At 38.4% G+C, this 24,649-nt stretch overlaps 1 protein-coding gene and 1 pseudogene across 1 annotated transcript in view; one reads left to right on the plus strand and one right to left on the minus strand.

The window, feature by feature from the left end:
• Positions 1-13,492: 13,492 nt before the first annotated feature.
• LOC101715750 (ER degradation-enhancing alpha-mannosidase-like protein 1 pseudogene) lies at positions 13,493-15,336 on the minus strand (annotated as a pseudogene).
• A 6,085-nt stretch (positions 15,337-21,421) lies between these two features.
• Positions 21,422-24,649, plus strand: part of Abcc2 (ATP binding cassette subfamily C member 2) — an 86,571-nt gene continuing 83,343 nt past the window's right edge. Inside the window, exons 1-2 of the mRNA XM_004838651.4 lie at positions 21,422-21,597; positions 23,343-23,516. Coding sequence (XP_004838708.2) covers positions 21,565-21,597; positions 23,343-23,516 — 207 coding nt within the window. The 5' untranslated portion in view covers positions 21,422-21,564. The remainder of the gene's footprint in view (positions 21,598-23,342; positions 23,517-24,649) is intronic.

A 24,649-nucleotide genomic window follows, 5' to 3' on the forward strand; every position in this document is an offset into this window, starting at 1 on the left:
TACTGTAAAACAAATTGTTACCTATAGTCACTATGTTATACATTAGATATCTAGAACTACTCATCTTGTGTAACTGAAAGTTTGTACCCCTTGACCAACGTCTTCCTATATCTCCCTCCCCCTAGTTCTTGGTAACCACCATTCTATTTTCTGCTTCTCCGAGTTTGACTAGCTTAGATTCCACATAAACATGAGATCATACAGTATTTATCTTTCTTGTATGACATTTCACTTAGCATAGTATCCATCAGGTCAATTCGTGTTGTCACAAATGGCAGGACTTCCTTCTTTATTAAGGTTAAGCAATATTCTACTATAAGTTACACCGTATTCCCTGTATCCATTTGTCTGCCAGTGGATATGTAGGTTGTTTCTTTTCTTTCTCTTTTTGGGGGAGAGGGAGGTTGAAAGAGGGTCTCAATATATAGCCCAGACTTATAGTGATCCTCCTACCTCAGCCTCTTAAGCGCTGGGATTACAGGCATATGCCGTATGCCTGGCTCGGTTGTCTCTATATCTCTTTGAGATCCTGATTTAATTCCTTTGAATAAATACTCAGATGTGAAATTGCCAGGTCATATGGTAGTTCTGTTTTTAATTTTTTGAGGAACTTCCATACTGTTTTCATAATGACCACACCAATTTACATTCCCAGTGTTCCCTTTTCACTACATCCTTGCCAACACTTTTTATCCATTTGTTTGTTTGTTCTGGTGGTGGGGATTGAACCCAGGCCTCATGCATAGAAAACTTCCACTCTGCCATTGAGGTATACCTTCATCCTTATTTTTTATATTCTTAATAATAATCATCCTAGTAAATATAAGATGATACTTTATTGTGTTTTTTGTATTTTCCTAATGACTTGTCATATTGAACATTTTTTATATACCTGTTGGCCATTTGCATGTCTTCTTTGGAGAACTCTCTTCTAAATCCTTTACATGTTTTAAAATTGTGTTATTTGCACTTTTTTGATGTTGGGCTGCATGTGTTTTTATACATTTTGGATAAAAATATTTCATTTGCTATGTATAGTTCTTTTAAAACATTTTTTAAAAAATTAATTTAAAAAATTTTAGCACACATTTGTAGTGCATTATGATTACATTCATCAAGGGAAGTTGGTATATGTACAAAACACATCTTAATTCTTTTCATGTCCCTTCCCCTTTCTCCTCCTATAGTTGGATTTAAAAATCAGAAAAAAAATCAGTAACAAGGTCATATAGTCCACATTTTTCCTGATATGTCTCTTGGTTCTTTTTTGCTCTGTTCCTACTCATTTTCTTCTTTTAATGTTTTTTATTAGGAAATGGAATCATTTGTACTATAAAATATTCTACAGTCATAATTTTGTTGATTGTTTTCCTATGGCATCATTGAGCATGTTTCTGTATTTTAAAATTGATAGTTAGATCTAAAGTTTGACTAGATTTAGGTCCAATTTTTAAGTAGGATACCTTGGAGGTGGTAATGTGTACTTCCTTTATAATCATATCATGGGGCATATAATGCTTGGTTCCTACAGCAATGTAAGTACTAATATGAAAGATTGGGCTGATGACAGTTTCCAGTGGCTGATAGCACTACTCTGTACTCTCAGTCACCCCTCTCCTCTGCCTCTCATGTTTTATTTTCACATCATATTTACAGTGCATGGAAATGACTTCTCTCCCATTTGGCACTATGTGGATCTTATGACTATATCTTACCCTGGCTCTGCTCTCATCACAAGACCTAAATCATTTTTTTCTTTTTTTCTCTAAATCATTTTAACACTGTACATAGAAAAGTATGAAGGTTGGAAGAGTTATACTTTATTTTAAAACAACATATGTTCATTGAAGCAAACTTAAAATTGGAAATTATAAAATATATCATATCTCATAAGAAAATTACTTCAAATGAAAATAGCTGAATGAATGTCCCAATAAAATATATAGACATTTCCAATTTTAATAATCAACATATACATTGGTATTACAGGCCTTTTTTATCATTTATGAATTTAAGCTAATCAAAAGAGATAACCTTAGACCATACATATATATCACAGAAGTATTGAATTTACAGACATATTCACCCAGCAGGAACACAAAATTAGACTTCCTGTTATATTGGGTTTGGTGTTCTTCTCATCTCGTTATGAGATAAAAACTGAAAATTAGCAAATCTTGCTTCTTTATATAGCCCCTTCCATCCTTCCAATCTAGTTCTGAATATGACTACTGTTTTAGTCATTTTCTCTCATTGCTGGCACAAAATACTATACCTGACACCTGCAATTGAAAGCAGAGGAGGTTTATTTTGGCTCATGTTTTAAAAGTTTCAGTCCTTACATGGTTGTCAGAATAGTGGAAGGGACTGGGTGGAGGAAAGCCGTTCACCTCATAGTGGATAGGAAGCAGACAGAGAAAGGAGGGAGATACACACTTCCACACCAAGTCTCCAGTGACCCAGCTCTTCCAACTAGGCCCCCACCTCCTAACAGGACATGCTGCCCCCACAATTCAATCACGTTCCAAAGCCCCACCTATGAGCATGTGAGGCTCTTGGGGAATATCTAGATATAAACCATAACAATTATCATGCATTTGTTATCTTTTACACAATTGTGGTTTGCTGGGATGGGCCAGATGAAGTGATTATTTTTATTTCCTGGCATTTTCCAAAATTACTCAAGCTTTGTCCTTCTAAATTATCATTAATATTTAGTTACAGTTTCTCTATTTAGACTCTAACTTAGTATTCTCCTAACAGATATTTGTATTAGTAAAAGTTTGCTGTACATCATGAATCCATTCATTGTGGGTAGTTTGTATACTTACATGACACATCTTATTTCTTTTTATTTCCCCTTCTCTTCCAATTCCCTTCATCTCTTAGCCCCCTTCCTATTTGCCAAAGATCTATCTCCCTATTTCTTAATGCCTATCTTTTATTTTGCCTTTTGATTTATTTATACTTTGGGTTTCTCATATAAGGAAACCATATAATTTCTAAACTTTTGTGTCTGATTTATTTCGCTTAACATTATGGTCTCAAGGTGCATCCATTTTCCTGCAAATGACTTGTTTATCCTTTTTATGGCATAGTAGTACTCCATTACGTATAGATACATTTTCTTCATTCATTCATCTGTTGATGGACTGCTTTCAAAATTTAGTTATGAATTGTGCTGCCATAAACATGGGTATGCATATGTCACTATAATATGATGTCTTTAACTCTTTTGGGAAGATACCTAGCTGGGTCAAATGGAATTTCTATTTCTATTTTTTTGAGGAATCTCCATACTGATTTCTATAGTAGCTGTACTAGTTTATATCCCACCAACAATGTAGAAGAGTTCCTTTTTCCCCACAGCCTCACCAGCATTTCTTACTATTTGATTGCTTGATGGTAGTCATTCTTTGTGGAGATGGAATTTCAGTGCTGTTTTAATTTACATTTCTCTAATGACAAGTGATGTTGAACTTTTAAAATATATTTATTGGCCATTTCTACTTCTTCTAAGAATTATCTATTCATTTCAGTTGCCTAATTTTTTATTAGTTCTTTTATTCTAGGGAATCAATTTGTTTTTGATCTTTGTATATTCTAGATATGAATCCTTTGTCTGAGATATAGCTGATAAAGTTTTTTTCCCATTATGTAGATTGTCTCTTCAATCTCAAACAGATATTATTATGTTTAATATTATTAGGAGAGCCAAAGGAGTTAAGCAGTTTCAGGGAGCCACATCGTTGGATGGAGTCACATCTGTGGACAAAGCCGTGTTTGCTCCCAGTCAACTCCATACCCATGGATTTTGTGCCCTGACTGTGGCCACCTGCCAACTCTGAGCCTGCTGCATAGTTTGTTTCCCCTTGGTATGGAGCAGGAGAGGCACTCACCAACTAACTGACCTGATCATGGATGAGGAAAGTGCTTCAGGAATGAAAGTAAACTCCCAACCCTGGTGTGGTGGTCCATGCCTGTAATCCCAGCACTTGGGAGGCTGAGGCAGAAGGATTGCTGCAAGTTCAAGGCCAGCCTGGACTACAATAGTGAATTCAAGGCCAGCTTGAACTACATAGTGAGACCTTGTCTCAAAACAAATGAACAACTAACTAACTAACTAAATAAATAAATACATGAAAGAAAGAAAAGAAAAGAAAAAAAGAAAGTAAGCTCCAGTGGGTTATCAACTTTAGGGAGAAATAATAGACCAGGCTAGCAGTGCTGGCTCCAAGAAAAGCCCATGGCTATTGTAGACTACAATAACAGTGTGGAATCCTACTCCAAAAGTGACTTCACTGAAGGCTACAGTTGGAGAAGAAATCCAATTCCATGCCTGCTATATCAGAGAGGTTTAATCACAAACCATTTTGAGAAAGGGTTAATTGCTTAAAACTGAATGACTGAACAACTACAGGGTTTCCAGTATTACTCTCCCACAGTGACTGGGCAGGAGACAGTACAGAGAGGTTGCAGGCTAGGCAGAGAATCCCCTGAGAAGTTTAAGCTCAGACCAGGAAGGACATGGCGTCCAGCTTTCTGTGGTGAGAAGCCAGGCTGGAAAGTATGGCTTTCAGAGGTGGCTGGATCTGAAAGTGCTGGCATTAAGTCCAGTGATCTGGTGAACGTGTCCTGCTGCCTATGTCCAGCAGAGACCAGTGCTCTGATTGGTTTCCCTGCCTAATATGAGCAAGGACATGTTTTGGCTTTGACAGCTGTCACAGTCTGGGGGATACAGAGAGGCCTCTAGAGTGAGAGTGCAGTAAAGGGCACCTTACTAACCTACAGGCTGTAAAGCTTGGCAGACAAAACCATGACTTTCTGGATTCCAAGATTGCAGCTCCTGGAAATAACATGGAAGAGGATTTTTTTTTTGAGACAGGGTCTCGCTATGTAGTTCAGGCTGGCCTTTAACTCACTATGTAGTCCAGCCTGTTCTCAAACTCATGGTGATTTTTCTGCCTCAGCCTCTTGAATGCTGGGCTTATACAACATATAGTTGGAAATTTGTTTTACTCATTATTTTTCTATTCCTTCATTAGTTCTTTGGGGTTTGGGGTCTTTTCCTTTTTCTTCACATTTTTCTTTTTTCCCTTTATTTTTTTCATTGATTTCTTTTTTTTTATTAAATTCTTTTATTGGTACCTTGTAGGTATACCACACAATTACATTTCTCATTGGGAATTGTACCTTTACATAATGCATCTTGGTTCTTCTTTTTTACCCATTCCTAGCCCTCCCTTCATGCCCTCTACCCTTCCCTATTTACAAACACTTTATTTCCATTTTTTCCATTTCTCATCATGTTTCCTTTCCCTTCTTTCCTTTCCCCTGCCCCTCCCACTACCCCTACCCCTTAGAAACTTTTCTTCCTATTTTACATTATAAAGTATTCATTCTAATCATTGGTACATTTTAGGTATACAGTATAATGACATTCATCATTGGAAATTTGCACCTTTACATAGTCTCTCTTGGTTCTTATTTTTCACCCTTGCCCAGCCCTCCCTTCAACCCCTCCAGTCCTCCCTATTTACAAAGATTTTGTTCCTAGTTTTCCATTTTCTCATATTAATCCCATTCCCTTCTATCTTTTCCCCTAGCCCTCCCACTTCCTTCCCCTTTGCCCCTTTTCTTCCTATTTCACATTACCTATTATACATGTCATCCTTATTTACACTTTCAGTTTCTCACACCAGAGAAACTATCCGGTATTTATACATGTGTGTCCTATGTATTTCACTTAAGAGTATTGCCTCAATGTGCATCCATTTAGCTATAAATGTCTCTAATTTCTCACTTTTTATGGCTGAGTAGTACTCCATTTTATTTTAAAAAACACATTTTCTTTATCCAGTGTCCAGTTGATGGGCATTTGGGCTGTTTCCAAGTTTTAGCTATTACAAACTGTGCTGCTATGAACATGGGTGCACATATATCACCGTGGTATGATTCTTTTAATTCTTTGGGGAAGATCCCCAGCAGGGGCATAGCGGGGTCAAATGGGACTTCCAGTCCTAGTTCTTTGAGGTATCTCCATACTGATTTCCACAGTGGTTGCACCAGTCTACACTCCCACCAGCAGTGGAGCAGGGTTCCTCTTTCCCCACAGCCCCACCAGCATTTGTTACTGGTTGATTTCATGATAGCAGCCATTCTTTCTGGAGTGAAGTGGAATCTCAGCCTTGTTTTCATTTGCATCTCTCGAATGACCAGTGATGTTGAACATTTTTTCATGTATTTATTTGCTATTTCTACTTCTTTGTCTGAGAAATGTCTGTTCATTTCAGATGCCCATTTTTGGACTGGATCTTTAAATTTGGGAGGTCTGATCTTTTTAAGTTCTTTATAGATTCCAGATAGTAGACCTTTGTCTGAGGAAAAGCAGGTGAAGATTTTTTCCCACATTGTGGGTTGTCTCTTCACACTGCTGGTGGTTTCTCTTGCTGTGCAGAAGCCTTTTAATAAGAAGAGATCTCATTTGTTGATTGTTTGTGCTAGTTCACGGGCAACTGAGGTTTTATTCCTAAAATCTTTTCCTACACCGATGTCTTCAAGGGTTCTACCTAACCTCTGTTCCAACTGGTACAGAGTTTCTATTTTAATATTTAGATCTTTAATCCATTTTGATTTTAGTTTAGTGCATGGGGAGAGATATAGGTCTAGTTTTAATCTTTGGCAAGTTGAAGCCCATTTTTTCCAGCACCATTTATTAAAGAGGCTATCTTTCTTCCAGTGAGGGTATTTGGCTCCTTTATCAAAGATGAGATGGCTGAGGGTGTCTGGTGTTGTTTCTGCATCTTCTACTCTGTACCACTGGTCTTCACGTCTGTTTCTTTGCCAGTACCATGCTGTTTTTATCATAGTAGGTTTGTAGTATAGTTGCAGGTTGGGGATTCTGATACTCCCTGCCATGTCTCTGTTACCTAGAACTGCTTTTGCTATTCTGGGTCTCTTCTTGTTCCAAATGAATTTTTGGATTGTTTTCTCAAGGTGCATGAAGTATGCTGCTGGGATCTCAATTGGAATTGCATTCAGTCTATATAGCAGTTTTGGAAGGATGGCCATTTTCACTATATTAATCCTTCCTACCCAGGAGCAGGGGATGCCTGTCCATTTTCTGATATCATCTTCAATCTCTCTTTTCAGAGTGCCATAGTTTTCAGAAAAGAAGTCTTTGATTTCTTTCGTTAGGTTGATTCCTAGGTATTTCAGTTTTTTGGATGCTATTGTGAAAGGAATTATTTGCCCTATTTCTCCCTCAGTGAGTCTGTCATTGGTGTAGAGGAAAGCTATTGATTTTTGTGTGTTGACCTTGTAACCAGCTACTTGACTGAATTTGGTTATTAAGTCTAGAAGACTTTTGGTGGAGTTCTTGGGGTCTTCTATATAGCGTACCATGTCATCTGCAAATAATGACAATTTGACTTCTTCATTACCTATCTTTATTCCTTTTATTTCTTTCTCTTGTCTAATTGCCGTGGCTAATGTTTCCAGAACTGTATTGAACAAGAGTGGTGATAGTGGACATCTTTGTCTTTTTCCTGATTTGAGTGTGAAGGATTTCAGTTTTTGACCATTTAGTATGATATTGGCTGTTGGTTTTTCATAGATGGCTTCTATCAGTTTGAGGTAGAGACCATCTATTCCAATTTTTTGTAGGGTTTTTATCATAAATGCATGTTGGATTTTGTCCAATGCTTTTTCTGCATCTATGGAAATAATCATATGGTTTTTGTCCTTGGCTCTATTGATATAGTGTATGACATTGATTGATTTGCATATATTGAACCATCCCTGCATCCCTGGGATGCATCCCACTTGATCAGGGTGTATGATCTTCTTGATGATCTTCTGCATTCTGTTTGCTATTATCTTATTAAGGATTTTTGCATCTATGTTCATTAGTGAGATTGGCCTATAGTTCTCTTTTTCAGTTGGGTCTTTCTCTGCTTTGGGGATCAAGGTGATGCTTGCTTTCAGGAATGAATTTGGGAGTATTGCTTCCCTTTCAATTTCATTGAAGAGTTTAAACAGTAGTGGCAGCAGTTCCTCTCTAAATGTCTTGTAGAATTCAGCCGTGAAGCCATCAACCCGGGATTTTCTTAGTTGATAAGTTTTTAATTACATTTTCAATTTCATTGGTTGATATTGGGTTGTTCAGAATTTTTAGGTCTTCTTCGTTCAACTTTCGTAATTCATATGTGTCTAGGAATCTGTGCAATTCTTCTGTGTTGTCCATCTTATTGGTGTATAGGTTCTGGAAGTAGGTGTTGATGATCCTCCGAATTTCTGCTGGGTCTGTTGTAATTTCACCCTTTTCATTCCTGACTGCATGGATTGGGGCCTTTTCTTTCCTTTTTCTGACAAGGTTGGCTAAGGGTTTGTCAATTTTGTTGATTCTTTTGAAGAACCAACTCTTGGCTTCATTGATGTTTTGTATCATTCTCTTAGTCTCCATTGCATTGATTTCTCCTCTGATCTTTATAATTTCCTCCCTTGTATGAGCTTTGGGGTTGTCCTGTTCTTCTTTTTCTAGAAGCTTGAGGTTCAGCATCAGGTTGTTTAATTGGGCTCCTTCTGTTTTCCTAATATGTGTATTCACTGCTATGAATTTCCCTCGTAAGACTGCTTTCATTGTGTCCCATAGATTCCAATATGTTGTATTGTCATTGCCATTTAATTGAAGGAACTGTCTGATTTCTTCTTTAATTTCCTCTGTGACCCATTGGTTATTTAGACATGTGTTGTTCAATTTCCACATGTTTATGAAATTTTTTGAGTTTCTTTTGCTATGGATCTCCAATTTCATTGCACTATGGTCTGATAATATACAGGGGATAACTTCAATTCCTTTGCACTTACTTAACTATGTTCTGTGTGTGAGTATGTGGTCTATTTTGGAGAATGACCCATGTGCAGCTGAGAAGAATGTGTATTCTGATTTTGTGGGGTGGAAGACTCTGTAAACATCTGTTAAGTTCATTTGTTCAAGAGTTCAATTGAGTTCTGATATTTCATTGCTTATTTTTAGTATAGTTGATCAATCTATTTGTGATAGTGGGGTGTTGAGGTCCCCCACTACAATTGTATTAGTGCATATATGACTTTTCATGTCCATTAGTATTTTTTTTATATAGTTGGGTGCACTAGTGTTTGGTGCATAGATATTTATGATTGGCATCTTTTCCTCTTGGATTGTTCCCTTTACAAGGATGTAGTGTCCTTCTTCATCTCTCTTAATCAGTGTTGGTTTGAAATCTACTTGATCTGCAAAGAGGATAGCTAGTTCTGCTTTTTTTCGGGTTCCTTTCACATGGAGTATTGTTTTCCACCCTTTAACTTTCAGTCTATGAGTTTCCTTTTGAATTAAGTGCGTTTCTTGTATGCAGCATATTGTTGGATTTTGCTTCTTGACCCATTCTGCCAGTCTATTTCTTTTGATTGGTGAATTGAGACCATTAACATTGATGGTTATAACTGAGATGTACTGACTTGTCATTGCCATGACTTTTTCTTTTTGTTGGGTTCTCCTCCTTTACATTTGATTTCTTGTCATGCCAGATGGGTTCATTCTGCTTTGCTTCCTGGGGTTGTGATCCTCAAAGTCTCTTCCTAGGATATTGTGTAAAATTCTTTGGAGTGCTGGTTTGGTATTCACAAAGTTCCTAAAGTGCTCTTTGTCATGAAAGTATCTTATTTCTCCATCCATTTTGAAAGATAGTTTTGCAGGGTACATGAATCTGGGTTGGAGGCTGTTTTCTTTTAGGGCTTGAAATACGTCACTCCAAGGTCTTCTTGCCTTGAAGATTTGCGTTGAGAAGTCTGCTGTGATTCTGATTCTGATTCTTTGTATGTGATTTGTTTCTTTTCTCTGACTGCTTGGAGAACTTTGTTCTTCTGTTGTGTTTCTAGAATCTTAATAATTATATGCCTATGTGTAGATTTTTTTTGATCAAGGCTATTTGGAGTCCTATATGCCTCACTTATCTGTATGTCAAGCTCTTTTCCCCTGCTTGGGAAGTTTTCTGCCATTATTTCTGTGAAGAGATTTTTTTATGTCATCTGCACTCTCTCCTGTTTCTTCATTGACTCGAATCAGTCTTATGTTATTCTTCTTTGCATCATCTAGCAGGTGCTGGATTGATTTCTCATGTTCCCTTATAATTTTGAAGCAATTTTTCTTTTCCTGGTCAGTAATTGCAATCTTATCTTCTATATCTGAAATTCTGTCCTCACATTGACTCATTCTGCTGTGTAGACTTTCAGTGGAGTTTTTTGTGTCCTGGAAATCTATTTGCATCTGTTTTATGGATTCCATTTGTTTCTTATGTTGGGATTCCATCATGTTCCTGAGCTTCTCTCTAGATTTATTAATCATGTCTTGCACTAGGGGCACAATTTCTCCTTTTATCTGAGAAATTATTTCTGATTTCATTTTTTCCAGATCCCCTTTTGTTGCCAGTTCAGTGGGTCCAGGTGGTTGAGTATCAGAGTGTTCCATCTCATTTCCCTTCGGGGTTGCTGTAGGTGATCTTGAAGTCTGGTTTTGAGACTCATTTATGTGTTTTCTCATTTCGACTGGGGTGGGGGGCTGTTAGTGCCTGCATGGATTACCTCCTCTGAGCTGGGAGAGGTGGGACAGGGGCCAGGAGCAGCAGTAGGGATGGTGACCCAAAAGCCCTTTCCTGTGGGCTGGGAGCAGTGGGAGAGATGGTGGCCGAGAAGCCCCTTCCTCTGGACCAGGAGCAGTGGGATGGTGGCTCAGAAGCCCCTCCCTCTGGGCCAGGAGCAGCAGGACAGAAAGTGGCCCAAAAGCCCTTTCCTCTGGGCTGGGAGCAGTGTGAGGGATGGTGACTGGGAAGCCCCTTCCTCTGCACCAGGAGCAGTGGGACGGCGGCTCAGAAGCCCCTACCTCTGGGCCGGGAGCAGTGGGACTCAGTACCATGATCTGGTGGTCTGGTGTCCTCTACGTCTTTGTAGTGTGGAACCAGGTGGCTGCCTTTCTGCAGTGGGGTGATTCAGCATCTTCCACGGGACTTGGGACCTCGGTAGGGCACGCACAGACCTGCCTGTCTGCAGCGGGCTGATTTGGCATGTTCCCTGCAACTCAGGACCTCGGTAGGGCATGCACAGACTTGCCTGTCTGCAGCGGGGGGATTCGGCGTGTTCTGAGCGACTTGGGACCTTGGTAGGGTGTGGCCAGACCTGGGTCTCTCATTGTTTTCTTTGTATTTTTTCTATTACCTGTATTTAATTCTTTTAATTTTTTCTCTTTAATAGGATCTTTTACCTCATTTTTCTTTTCACCTTCTAATCTTTCATTGATTAATTTTTCAAATTTTACTTCTTTTATTCTCCCATTCCCCACCCCCTGTCTTTACTAGTATAACCATTAAACTTTATTAGTCTTTAAATGATTACCTATATGTCATTGCTGTTGAATACTTAACTAAAATTAAAGGAGGTATAGTTGTTATATTTAATGTATCATTTACTGTATGCCAATATTGGTTTGCCTAACTGTAATTATAGAGCCCTTTTCTAAGGTTAAGAGTGGCACATTATTGATTGTTAGGGTATGTCAACATTCAGTTTGTCTTCAACACTATTACTGTTGCTGACTTTATTGTTAGTTGTTTCTATTAATTGGTTTTCTGTGGATACCAATATCTGGATTTCCTTTTGTCATCAACAGTACTGTGGATCATTCCCAAAGAACTAGGTGCTGGGCCAATTACACTGCAGCCTGTTCTCCCAAATTAACAGAGGTAGTTGGATTTTGGAACAGAGGCAAAGGCCTGTCATTAGTCATGCCCAGAATGCATCACTGAACAGCAGACACTAACTAAAGATGTCTTCATACTAGCAACAAAGTCTTCCCACTATAATCAACCCACAAACCTTAGCACAAACACACTAAAAATCAATAGAATCATGAGAACACAAGGCAACAAAATGCCTCCAAAAAATTCCAACTCCCCATGGAACAGTAAAAGGCAGGAAATCAAAAGTCACACAGCAGGATTATTTGAAGTTATAAAAGAAGAGATAAAAATATCAATAAAGTGCAAAGCAACCTCAAAGATGATACAGAATGACAACAAAATGATCAACAAATTTAGAGAAGACAATAATAAAAATGTAGCTGAGATAAACAAAATGTCACAAAACACAAATGATCAATTTAGCAAAGAATTAGAGTCCATGAAAGGGCACCAGGCAAAAATCCAGCAGATTAAAATTTCTATTCAAAGTATGGACAGCAGAAGTGACCAGTGTAAAGGCAGAATATTAGCACTAGAACATAGGGCCGATGTCAGTGATCAATTATTCAGAGATACCTCAAAAACAAGAGATATCTTAAAAACAAGGGAATATGAAAAGTGGATTCAACAGGTGGTAGATGATACAAAGAAGACTAATCTAAGATTAAATGAAATTAGTGGAAAATCAGACAGTGCAAATGTAACAAAAACTGTTTACATAAATAATAGAAAACTTTCTGAACATGGGGAAAGAATTTAGCATACAGACTGGTGAGGGATGTAGAACTCCAAATAGCCACAATTATAAAATAACCTGTCCACAATAGATCATATTCAAAATCCCAGAGCTTCAACACAAGGACAGAATGTTAAGAGCTGTTAGAAAAAAGGCAACAAATTGCTTATAAAGGCAAATCCATTAGAATTACAGCAGACTTCCCAACACTAATCTTAAAGTCCAGAAGAATTTGGAGTGAAGTGTTTCCTTAAAAGAAAACAATTTGCAACCCAGATGACTATGTCCTACAAAATCATCTATCAAAATTGATGGAAAAATAAGGTCTTTCTATGACAAAGAGCACCTTCAAGAAATTTATGATCACTAAACTAACACTCCAAACAATGCTCAAGGATATGCGAAAGACAATAAAGCTAACAGTACCAAAAGCTCTAATAGAATGAATACATTAGCCAAGATAAACAGTTAACCAAAAGTGGGGGGATGATGAACAGGAACAGGAAAATAATATAATGACAGAAATAAGTCAATAACTTTCAGTAATAACCCTTATTGTGAATTATCTTAATACTCCAATTAAAAGACACAGATCAGCAGACTGAACCAAAAAACAAAATGCAACAGTATGTTGCATAAAAGAAACACATTTAATCAAGAAAGAAATTCATAGACTGAAAACCAAAGGGTGAAAAACAATATTCCATGCAATGAGAAACTGAAAACAAGCAGGAGTAGCTATCTTTTTTTAAAAAAAAAATTTAATTTATTTATATCCTTAAGAAAAATAGAGCATTTTATTGAACAGAAAGGAAACACCGAAGTATGTAAAAATTAACTAGATATGGGTGACGAGCTGGACAGAAATTCCTATGCCATCATGGATGGCCAGACTTCTGCCTCTTCCACTTCAGACTGGATTTTTGTGGTCCGGGTTCAGTTAGTTAGGTCTGGTTTATGATAAGACCAGATAAAGGAGAGCAGATCAAACCAAGCCAACCATCTGGTCAATCTGTCACATGTAGATGCTCTTTAAGGGCAGGGAGTATCTCCTCTTATCAGGAACATTATTGCAATTGGAGCTGGAATTGATGACTTTTAACCCTTGAGATTTTGGCCTGTGCACAAACATTATCTGCTGCTGCTACTTTTCATCTTCAGAGAAGAATTCCTTCCAAAGATTCCCAAAGATGTCTGTCCACAGATAAAATGTGGCCCTCTGTTGTAAACATGTACCTGGTTCCAGATTTGTATACTGGATTCTCCTCATCAAACACCAGATATAAATATTTACAGGTCTCACTGAGAAAGAAGCTCTCCAACTGATCTTCTTTGGACTTGTCTATGACATGATGCCATATGGCATACCCACATTTGACTTTTGAGTACTTCTCCAGACTCTGCAGAATATTCATTCCTATGCAGAGGTGGAAGAGATTCTTGGGTGCCTGGTAGAGGAGATATGTAGATTCTATTAATTTTGGCCTCAGTGGGTAGAAGAGAGCATCAGGGGCCTGTAGCTGCCCTCCATATTGTTTCTATATGGCATAATGAAAGCCATGAAGACAGATAGCATCTTCCACATCTCCTACTAGATCCTGCAGTCCAGGGAAGAATGCCTGCAGAGAGTGGATCCAGGTATTCATGAGGTGCCCACTGAACATATTCACATTGACATAGAATGGGGGGTCTCCTCCTTCATTTCAAGCTTCCCTCCCTCTTCTTAAGTAGTTTTGAATACTCTGATATGCAGCATTACACATTTCTAGGTCTTCTTTTTCTCCAAAGAGCATGTAAGACTTTAAAAGCTATTCATAGAAAGAAATCTAGCCCAGCACCCAAGCCACTCTGCTTTCCAACCCAATGTCCCATCTGGATATTCACGACATTGCCTAATAATCCTGTATCATTGCTCCAAAAGTTCTCGAGGGCTTTTACTCCTTGCCTGGCCACCCATTAAAAGGTGGAATCCCAAATTCCACCAACAGAGAACCAGTTCCTGCCATGCAGGTCTCATTATTGCTGTCAGGAGGAATGCCTGTCTTTAGATTCACCCAAGGATAAGGGATCCCTATCTTGGTGTTCTCAAAAGCAGGGAGAAGCCACACAGCCGGGTCATGAGCATGTGCAACAATTCATTATCATAGTCACCAAAGGCCTGCTTAGAGTCAGTTATTGTTCTGTGGGCAGAAAGAAGGCTTCCCAGAGCCTCAAAGTCCCGAACAGTAGAATCTTTGTCAAGTGAAACTGTGTTGATCATTAACTTGACTGCTTTCTGGAACTCAGATGAATTTCCCATTATTGCAAGTGTATCCAATGCATCAACAAGAGTCAATGAATAGTATGTCATTGATGTTCAAATGTGAAGGGTTCCCCCAGTGCAGCCCCCAGCTGCAGCAGTGGATGGAGTTGAGCTAGTCCTGTGGAAAGACGAGTACCATGTAGTTGTCATAGCCGAAGATGAACATGCCATGCACCAGGTCGCACATCTGGGCCCGCAGTTGCAGCGGGAAGGTGCCACTGTAATGCTTCTCCTACTGGTTTGGACCACTGCCCTGGCTTCCCAGTGCATAGCCCCAGTGCTCTGAGCTGCACACTCCTGGGCTGGGCCACCTCAGAGGCCTGAGCCGGCTGGCCACCACTCGGACCACTCAGGCCCGGAGCAGGCAGATGCAAGGCCATTGGAGGGACCCTCAGGGGTGGACGCCGGAGCTAAGTGGAAAGCACCGGTAAAAGCCCATGTTGGGCCTTAGCCCAAAGACGACCCACAGCACTCCATAGAGGACGCAGGAGGAGCACCAGCCCCAGGCCAAGCAGTCACCATTGCATTGTTGTGCCGAGAGCATCATTTTGAAGCCTGAGGACCTCCCTGGACAAACTGCGAAACCCGTGTCTCAGGAGTAGCTATCTTATTTTCAGATAAGTGGACTTCAAGCCAAAAGTGATCAGAAGAAGTAAAGATGGGCCAGACACGGTGGCACATGCCTGTAATCCCAGCATTGGAGAAGCTGAGGCAGGAGGATTCCCTTGAGTTCGAGGCCAGCCTGGGCTGCATAGTGATTTCAAGGCCACCCTGAACTACGTACTGAGACCCTATCTCAAAAAAAAAAAAAAAAAAAAAAAAAAAAGGCAGTCACTACATATTGGTTAAGAAAGCAATTCAACAGGAAAAAATCTCAATATAAAAACATATATGCACCAAACACTGACATACTCAACTTCATGAAATAAACACTGCTAGACATGCAAAATCAGATAAAAGTCAACACAATTATAGTGGGGAATGTCAATACCCCACTGTTACAAATAGATCAACTAGACAAAAAGTTGATAAAGAAGTATCAGAGTTGAGCCACATTTTGAACAAATGGACTTAATAGATATTGACAGTGTTCAACCCAAAAAAACCAGAATACACACTCTTCTCAACAGCATATGGAACTTTCTCCAAAATAAACCACAAACTGGCTGACAAATCATGTTTAAATAAATGTAAAAGAATCAAAATTATCCCTTGTATATTATCACATTACAGTGCAATGAAACTAAAAATCAATGGCAAAAGAAAACATAGATTATGCAAACACATGGAAATTAAACAATATCCTCTTGAATAATCAATGGGACACAGAAGAAATCAACAAAGAAATTAGACAATTTCTAGAATCCGATGATAATGCCAGTACAACATATGAGAACTTATGGGACACAATGAAAACAATCCTAAGAGGGAAGTTTATAGTTGTGAATGTCCACATCACAAAAACAGAGTCCAAATAAATAGCTTCATGATGCACTTAAACTTCCTAGAAAAATAAAAATAATCCAAGCCCAAAGCTAGAACAAGGAAGGAAATTATGAAGATCAGAGCAGAAATAAATGAAATTGAGACTTAAAAAGCATACAAAAAAACCAATATATTGAGCAGCTGGTTCTTTGAAAGAATAAAGGAAATAGACAAATCCTTAGCCAATCTTACAAAGAAAAGGAAAGAAAACACCCAAATTCACATAATTAAGAATGAAAAAGGTGAAATCACAACAGACACTCCCAAAATCCAGAAGATTATTAGCAACTACTTTGCAAAACCGTTTTCCAGAAAATTGAAGAATTTGGAAGAAATGGATAGATTCCTAGATACGTAAGAATTACCAAAGAGAGAATTACCAAGAAGATAGACACCTGGACTAATCCAATGACAGGCAATGAAATTGAAGCAGTAATAAAAACCTACCAATGGACAAAATCCCAGATCCAGATGGATGCACTGGTTAATTCCACAAGAACTTCAGGGAAGATCTAATGCCAATGCTCCAATCATTTTAATGAAATTGAAAGGGAAGGAGTATTCCCAATGTTATTCCTGGGGGCTACCATTATCCTTTTTCCAAAATCAGACAAAGATTCAACCAAAATAAACAACTATAGCCCTATCTCTCTAATGAACATAGACACAAAAATCCTCAACAAGATACTAGGAAAAAGAACGGAACAAATTATCAAAAAGATGACCAAGTAGGCTTCATTCCAGAGATGCAAGGATGGCTCAACATATGCAAATAAATAAATGTAATGTGTCACATAAACAGAAGCAATAACAAAACCCATATAATCATCTCAGTAGTTCCACAAAATGCCTTTGATCAAATCCAACATTGACAAAAAAAAACCCCAAAGAAAATAGGTGTAGAATGACCTTATCTCAATCTGTTAAATGCCATTTATGGATTCCATTTGTTTCCTTTGTTGGGATTCCATCGTGTTCCTCAGCTCCTCTCTAGATTTATTAAGCATGTCTTGCACTATGAGCACAGTCTCTGCTGTTATGTGAGAAATTATTTCTGATTTCATTTTTTCCAGATCCTCGTTTGTTGCCAGTTCAGGGAGTCCAGGTGGTTATCAGAGTGTTCCATTTCATTTCCCTTTGTGGTTGCTATAGGTGATCTGGAAATCTGGTTTTGAGACTTGTTTACGTGTCTTCTCATTTCAACGGGGGTGGGGGAATGTGCTGTTGGTGCCTGTGTGGCTCACCTCCTCTGTGCTGGGAGAGGTGGTACAGCAGCCCAGAAGCCCCTTCCTCTGTTCTGGGAGTGATGGTACTGTTAAAAGCCATTTATGACAAACCTATTGCCAACATCATTAAATGGAGAAAAGTTGAAAGCTTTCCCTGCTAAAATCAGGAACAAAGCCAAGTGAAGTGGTGCACGCCTATAATCCCAGCACTCAGGAGTCTGAGGTAGAAGTATCTCTACAAGTTTGAGGATAGCCTAGGCTCCACAGTGAGTTCAAAGCCAGCCTAGACTACATAGTGAGACACTGTCTTGAAAAAACAATCAAGAACAAAACAAGGATATCCACTATCACTACTCCTGTTCAATATAGTGCTTGAAACATTAGCCAGAGCCATCAGGCAAGAGAAAGAAATAAAAGGGATATGTATAGGAAAAGAAGAAGTCAAATCATCATTATTTGCAGATGACACGATCCTCTACATTGAACATCCAAAAAATTCCACCAGAATACTCCCAGAGTTAATAACCAAATTCAGCTTTGTAGCAGGATACAAAATCAACATACAAAAACCAGTAGTATTCCTGTGTAATATTGAACTCACTGAAAAAGAAATTAGAAAGACAATATGATTCACAATACCATCAAGAAATATTAAATACTGTGCTAAGGAATTAACCTAACTAAGGAAGTGAAAGAGCTCTACAATGAAAACTATAGTACTCTGAAAAAGGAGATTAAAGAGGACATCAGAAATTGGAAATATGTCCCCTCTTCCTGGATAAGCAAGAATAATATTGTCAAAATGGCCATAGTTCCAGAATATGTGTGTGTGTGTGTGTGTGTGTGTGTGTATTAAACACAATCTCAATCAAAACACTAACAGTTTACAGAAAAAGAGAAAACAATCCTGAAATTCATATGGGACCAGAAGAGACCCAGAATGGCAAAAACAATTCCTAGGTACAAGAGCAAAGCCAGAGGCACCCCAACACTGGACTTTAAGTTATTTTACAAATGTAAGGTGTCCATCAACAGATAAATGGATAAATAAAATGTGGTATTTATACACAAAGGAGAACTATTCTGCCATAAAGAAAATTGAATCATTTGTAGGTGAGAGCCCCCATCCCAAGTCAGACCCTGCCCGAGCAGACCTGCTACCCACATCCACAGGAGCACAGAGATAACAAAAAACCAGCAGCTGCCCTGCTGCTCTCACCACCACCCGGTTTATTGGCCAGCTCCAGGCCCATCACCCATGGGACTCTAAAATTTTCCACCCTCTCAACCAGTGCCCCCTCCCCTACCTAAAATGCCCCATACTACCATGAGCACCCTCCTGTCAGTGCTAGTGGCCTTCTCATCCTTGGCCTATCTGCACCCAGATGGCAATAAACTCATTGCATGTTGCTTAGACTTTGTCTGCCTTGGTGGCTTCAATTGTGCCTCGGTCTGATCTTACAGTAGGAAAACGGATGTACCATGAGACCGTAATATTAAATGAAATAAATCAGGCATACAAGCTTAAATATCACAGTTTTTCTTATTTGAGAAACACAAAATATAAAGAGCAAAATGAAAGATTGGCAATAGGAAACAGAGAGATTGAACTTTTGCAAAAGTGAAGGAGACCAAGAGATGAAGGGAATAGAGAGGTAAATGAGAGGAAAGAGATGGGAAAAAAATGAATTAAGATACATTATGTATATGCACCAACTCCCCATGAAGAATTAATTATTATGTACTGTAAACATGTTCTAATAAAAATAAATACAATTTTAAAAGAGTTGAATCAGGACTAATAGCTGGGATATATAAGGAACTCAAGTTTCTCCCTGAGTTCTCTCACATCCTTGAGTTCTTTACAGGATTTTTTTATGGGGGAGATGTGTCATTTTGATGATAATATTAACAACATTAATAACTTCTTAATCTTTAATAATTTTAAATATGATATTATATGTGAGTTCTGATATATAACTTCAAAACTATTTTTGCATTTGTGTTGATAACTAAAATGCTTCTACATTATTGTGTTTATACTTTATTATGATGTTTGGCATGTCTTGTTATTAATTTAGGATGCCCTATATTAATATAATGTGCTATACTTGAGAGAAGGGAGAATAGGGAGTTTTTGTTTAATGGACATAGAGTTTCAGTTTTATAAGATGTAAAGTTCTGGAGATTAGTTGAACAAAAGTATGAATATATTTAACACTGCTGAATTGTATAGTATGAAATAACTAAGATGATAAATTTTATGTTATGTATTTTTAACCACAATAATTGCTTTAAAATATTATTATACAAATAATATCTGATAATTATAGAAAAATCAGAAAATATAGACAAGCAAAAAGGAAAATAAAAATTACTTACAATCCCATAAGCCATATATATATGCTTTCATACTGACATTTTCAAACAAAGTTTATGCAAGTTTTAATCATGGTTTTAAGTTCTATTTTTTTTTTTTTTTTGATATTTGAGATTGAACTTAGTGTTACTGGCTACTTGGGTTCATATACTTATGTTCACTGATTTGATGCTAACCAAATCAAAGGAGGCCATATATTTGGGGAAAAGATAAAAGGATTTACAGGTATTCAAAGCTAGCCCCTAGGAGGTGGACAAGCCCGTTTGCCTCAAATCACCATCTCACACTGCACAGTTATGTTGGGGTCTTTTATGACCAGGAACAGTCAGGGAGGGAATACAGTGGAACAACAGACATCTTCAGGCTAGTTCTATCCCTTCATGGACCCAGGGAATGAAAAAGGAAAGAAATTTGGCTTGACCACCTGGTACCAGGATCTTTACATTCTTTCCATTCCTCTGGGCAGTATAGAGGTAGGGGAGCTATTTATGCCCTACCTCTGAGGAAGTTTGAAGCCACTTGACTTCAAAGGAAAAAAAATTAACTTTTTAAAGTTCCATTCTGCAGTACTGGTTACTCCAGGACCTTTATATTGACTAATATCACCAGCCCTTTTTATGGTTAATTTGAAACATGGTCTCACTAAGTCACCTAGTTGACAAGGCTGGCCTTGTACTGCCCAGGCAATCCTCCTGGCTCAGCCTCCTGAGTGTTGAAATTATAGGTTTGCACACCACACTTGGCTAGGTTGTATATTAATTAAAAATCCAGATAAGTAGATATTTTCCATTTCTATAAACTCCAAGACCTTTTTAAAAAATGAAACAGTGTGTTTAACAATACATGTCCTTTTATTGTTGCTGCCCGTTATGGCTTGTGTTTAAATGTCCCCCTAAAGCCTCATGCAGTTGAAGGTGGGACTTTTTCAGAGGTGACTGGATCTAAAGTGTGTGACATTGGGATTGATTCATGGTGCAATGCTAGGATCAAGGTCACTAGGATTAAGGGTTTGAGTGCTACCTACCCTAAGTAGCCTGGATAAGATAAAAGGGATATAAAGAGATGTTGTTATCTTTTGCTTGTTTTGGTATCTTCTGCCTGCCATGAACTGCTTCTGGTCTGCAATGCCTGTTTGCCATCTACCCTGCCTTGGAGCCAGCCGATTAGGAACTGAAACCTCTACAAACTGTGAGCTAGATAAACCTTTCCTCCTTTAACTTTGGATGTCAGGTATTTTGTCTCAGCAATGAGAAAAGTAACTAAGACACTGCCCTTTTGTAGTTTGTGTCCCTTAGAAGATAGTAAGCATACTACACTCCTATTGCCAGCCAGCTCTGCCAGTGGCTCCTTTTATATATGGCCATATTATAGAGTCTTTGGGAACTTTGGGAATTTGTGAGTCCAACAGTACCTGGCAATTCTCAGTCACATGCCTATCCACTGGGATGAGGTAACCATGTCTCCAGGCAAGGTTAACTATTAAATTGTTGGGATGAAAGGTCAGGAGACCTGCCTTTAATTGCAACATCAGAACATCAGAGGGGGATATAACACATTGCTACTTGCCATCCACCTTCTCCGAGGAAGAGTGAAGAAAAAACAGCAAGGTCCTAGAGAAGTTCTACATTCCATTCTACATTCATTCCAGAAGTGCTACAGGAGTTATGGTGGACAAGTTCTGCAACTCTACTTTTTGGGTGAGAAATTATATTTATTTTCACTCTCTACTCTTCTTTAACAGAATAAGTGATAGATTAATGAGAGCCACCAACAAGAACTAGAAAGGTTAGAAGTGCAGTTGGTCTAAAGCTCAGGCTTTTTTTGAAAAGACAATTTATGATATCTCCAGAGGATATACTATCTGGGAAAGATTATCTAATTTATTTTTTAACATATGCTTATTGTGTTAGACTCACTTTTCGGACTAGCTAGTTGCAAAATTGCCTTTTCTATAGAGAAATAGAGAAAAAAAATCCAATTTCTTCAGTGTTAAGAACAGGAACTGTTGTTGGATATTTTGTGGCATAGGTGAAAGAGGAGAGGGTCTATGATTGAGTCTTACTGAGATATGTTGATGTTGAAATAATAATATATTTTACAGGAACTTGCAACTAATCATACGGACTAGAAGTTGAGACTAGGGATGCAAATGCAAATCTGGGCATTATTAGCAGTGAGATCATTTTTGAACCATGAGAATTGGGCAATACTGGTTTAGAGAGGGAGAGGAAGAAGTATCACTGAAAGAGAGATCAGGTATTTAAACAAGATTCAGAGAGCCACAGATAGCAGAGAATTTCAAGACAGAGCAATCAACAATACCAATTAGTTCAGTGGAATAGAGAATGAGGAAAGACCTTGGATTTAGTAATTTTTTGAGTGGCCTTCTCCAAACTCCTATAGCATCAACATCAGAATCAGAATCACCTAGGGTGATTAACATAGTTTAAATATTTTAGGTAAGTCTTTTAAAGCCTAAAGTTGCATAACTTTATGTAGAGATGAGAGGAGTTGGAATGAGATAGCAGAACACAGGAATAGCCCTTCATGTTAGGAAGAACCTGGGCCCCAGAGCCCTCAAAATGAGGACACAGATACCACTGGAAGGTGGGGGTTAATAGGCTTCATTACCTTGACAGGCCATCTTTTGAGAATTCTCTCCATAATTATCTGATAAATCATCTTGTCAAGGAACCTCAACATTTTTCAAAGGACTCTCAATAATCAACAAAAAAAATAAAAATACTTATAGGAAGAGAAAAATCTACCCTCACTTGAATCAGAACTAAGACTGGTACTCCCCACTCCACCTCACAAGACATTTCCATTTATTACAGCATCAAAGACTGCTGGGATAACTCTTCTATCCAGTAATGCCCAGCATGCTGTTATTGCTCCTGTGCCCAAAATGATCAGGCCCCCTTGGTTTTGATATAAGCCTTTCAGGCCATAGTAGGTAATAATAGTAAATAGTAGGTAATAGTAGTAAATGTCATAGTATGACTAATCTTTCTGCCTGCCTGGTGCCCACATGTTTGAATATCTGCCAGTGAGTTCAGTTAGTAGTAGAAACTAAACAAGAATAAGATTTTATATCCAAAGAAGTCGTCTCCCCTTTGGATTGAGGAACCATCCTTTTCTTCCTTCAACTTTGCAAATGTCACAGTGAATTTTACTCAGAATAGCTGCTATAGAAGTTCACTTAAAAATCTCAGGAGTATAGGTTTTAGAGGTTATATTGGCCAGAAAAGTCACTAAATGTCATTAAATGGTTAATTTTTTTCAATGAGAATGAACAGGAAGATATGGATAGTTAAAAGACAAAACTGGATATGGATATGGGATTGCATTTAAATTGTTTGAAACAGCTGGAGCGTTTTGGATCATGAGTTTGTTTTTTTAAAAAAAACATATATCCAACAGCTCCTTTTTGTCTCCCCAGAATTTCTCATTGCTGGATAGACCAGATGCAGACCTTACACTTTGTTTTGAGCAAACTGTTCTGGTATGGATTCCTTTGTGCTTCCTTTGGCTCCTGGCCCCTTGGCAGCTGCTCCATGTATATAGATCCAGGACCAAGAAATATTCTATAACTAAGTTTTACCTTGCTAAACAGGTAAGTAATCCTAGTGTTTTCAAACAAATTTCTTGGTGCACAATACAGATATTTTCTTGGTGGTTAGTGTCTTTTTTGTTTTTAACCAGCTTGTGCTGCTGTGTCAGGTAAAGTCATATTCTAATCCTGAACTATGCCTCACTGACCCCTTGCCATATTCCTTGGGTAAAGTAGCTTTGATTTTTTGCATAAGAATGGTGACTCTTGCTTCAATGGATCCCCACGAGGATCAAACCCAGGGCCTTGAGCATGGTGGGCAAGCTCTGTAACACTGAGTGACATCTCCAGCCCCTAATTCCTATGGATATTGGGCTCCCTAAACACAAATGATGGATAATGAATCAGTCAAATTATTATTATCTTTTTGTATTTGAGAAATGAACACCTAAATACTTGTCTTTAAACTGGTCTGATAAATCAAGAGACTAATTCAGGAAGCACCTACCGCAAGGTGAAAATGCATTATATAATGTATCTTTTTGACCATACAAGCAATCCAACCATTATTCATCTCTCAAAACTTGGACCTGAATAGAGTTTACATTTTCTCAGAGTATTCTATGAGTCAGGATGATTATATACAGTGAAGAGATGAAGACCTAGTATGGATAGTATTAAGCCTGAGTAGAGAAATAATGAAAAGGACAGGGGATGTGAAAGAATGCCCAGGAGGAACAAGGGGAGGAGCTCTCAGTCAGCTGCACTAATTAACTCAGGAAAGGAACTTGTATGACTCAAGACGTTTGAAGGTTCTGATTACCTCAAAAAATCCACCGTCTTCTTCTTTCAGGGATTTTTATTCCCTATCTGTCCTAATCTTTAAGCAGGTTTTTAGAAAGGCAAATTAGATTCTCTCATTCTATGAGAATACATGCCTATAAGGTCCAGTAACTGGGGACCAAAGGAGAGGAGAGGCATAACCACAGAAAATGGAATTTGTGTGAATACCCTGAGATAGGGTCTGGTAGTGGGTTTTGCCAGATTCTGGGGAGGAAAAGAACAGTCTCTGAGGTAGAGTCATTGTCTTCCTGATTGGCCTGTGTGCCTAGCATAGGACCCAGCATGTACTGAAACTCATGCTGAATTCAATATTTGTTGACTGTTGGTTGATAGATGAACCCTAGAAGTAGGGG

The sequence above is a fragment of the Heterocephalus glaber genome, unplaced genomic scaffold, assembly GCF_053883595.1.
Source record: "Heterocephalus glaber isolate CG9 unplaced genomic scaffold, H.glaber_assembly_v1.0 deba00001497, whole genome shotgun sequence".
Lineage (NCBI taxonomy): Eukaryota > Metazoa > Chordata > Mammalia > Rodentia > Bathyergidae > Heterocephalus > Heterocephalus glaber.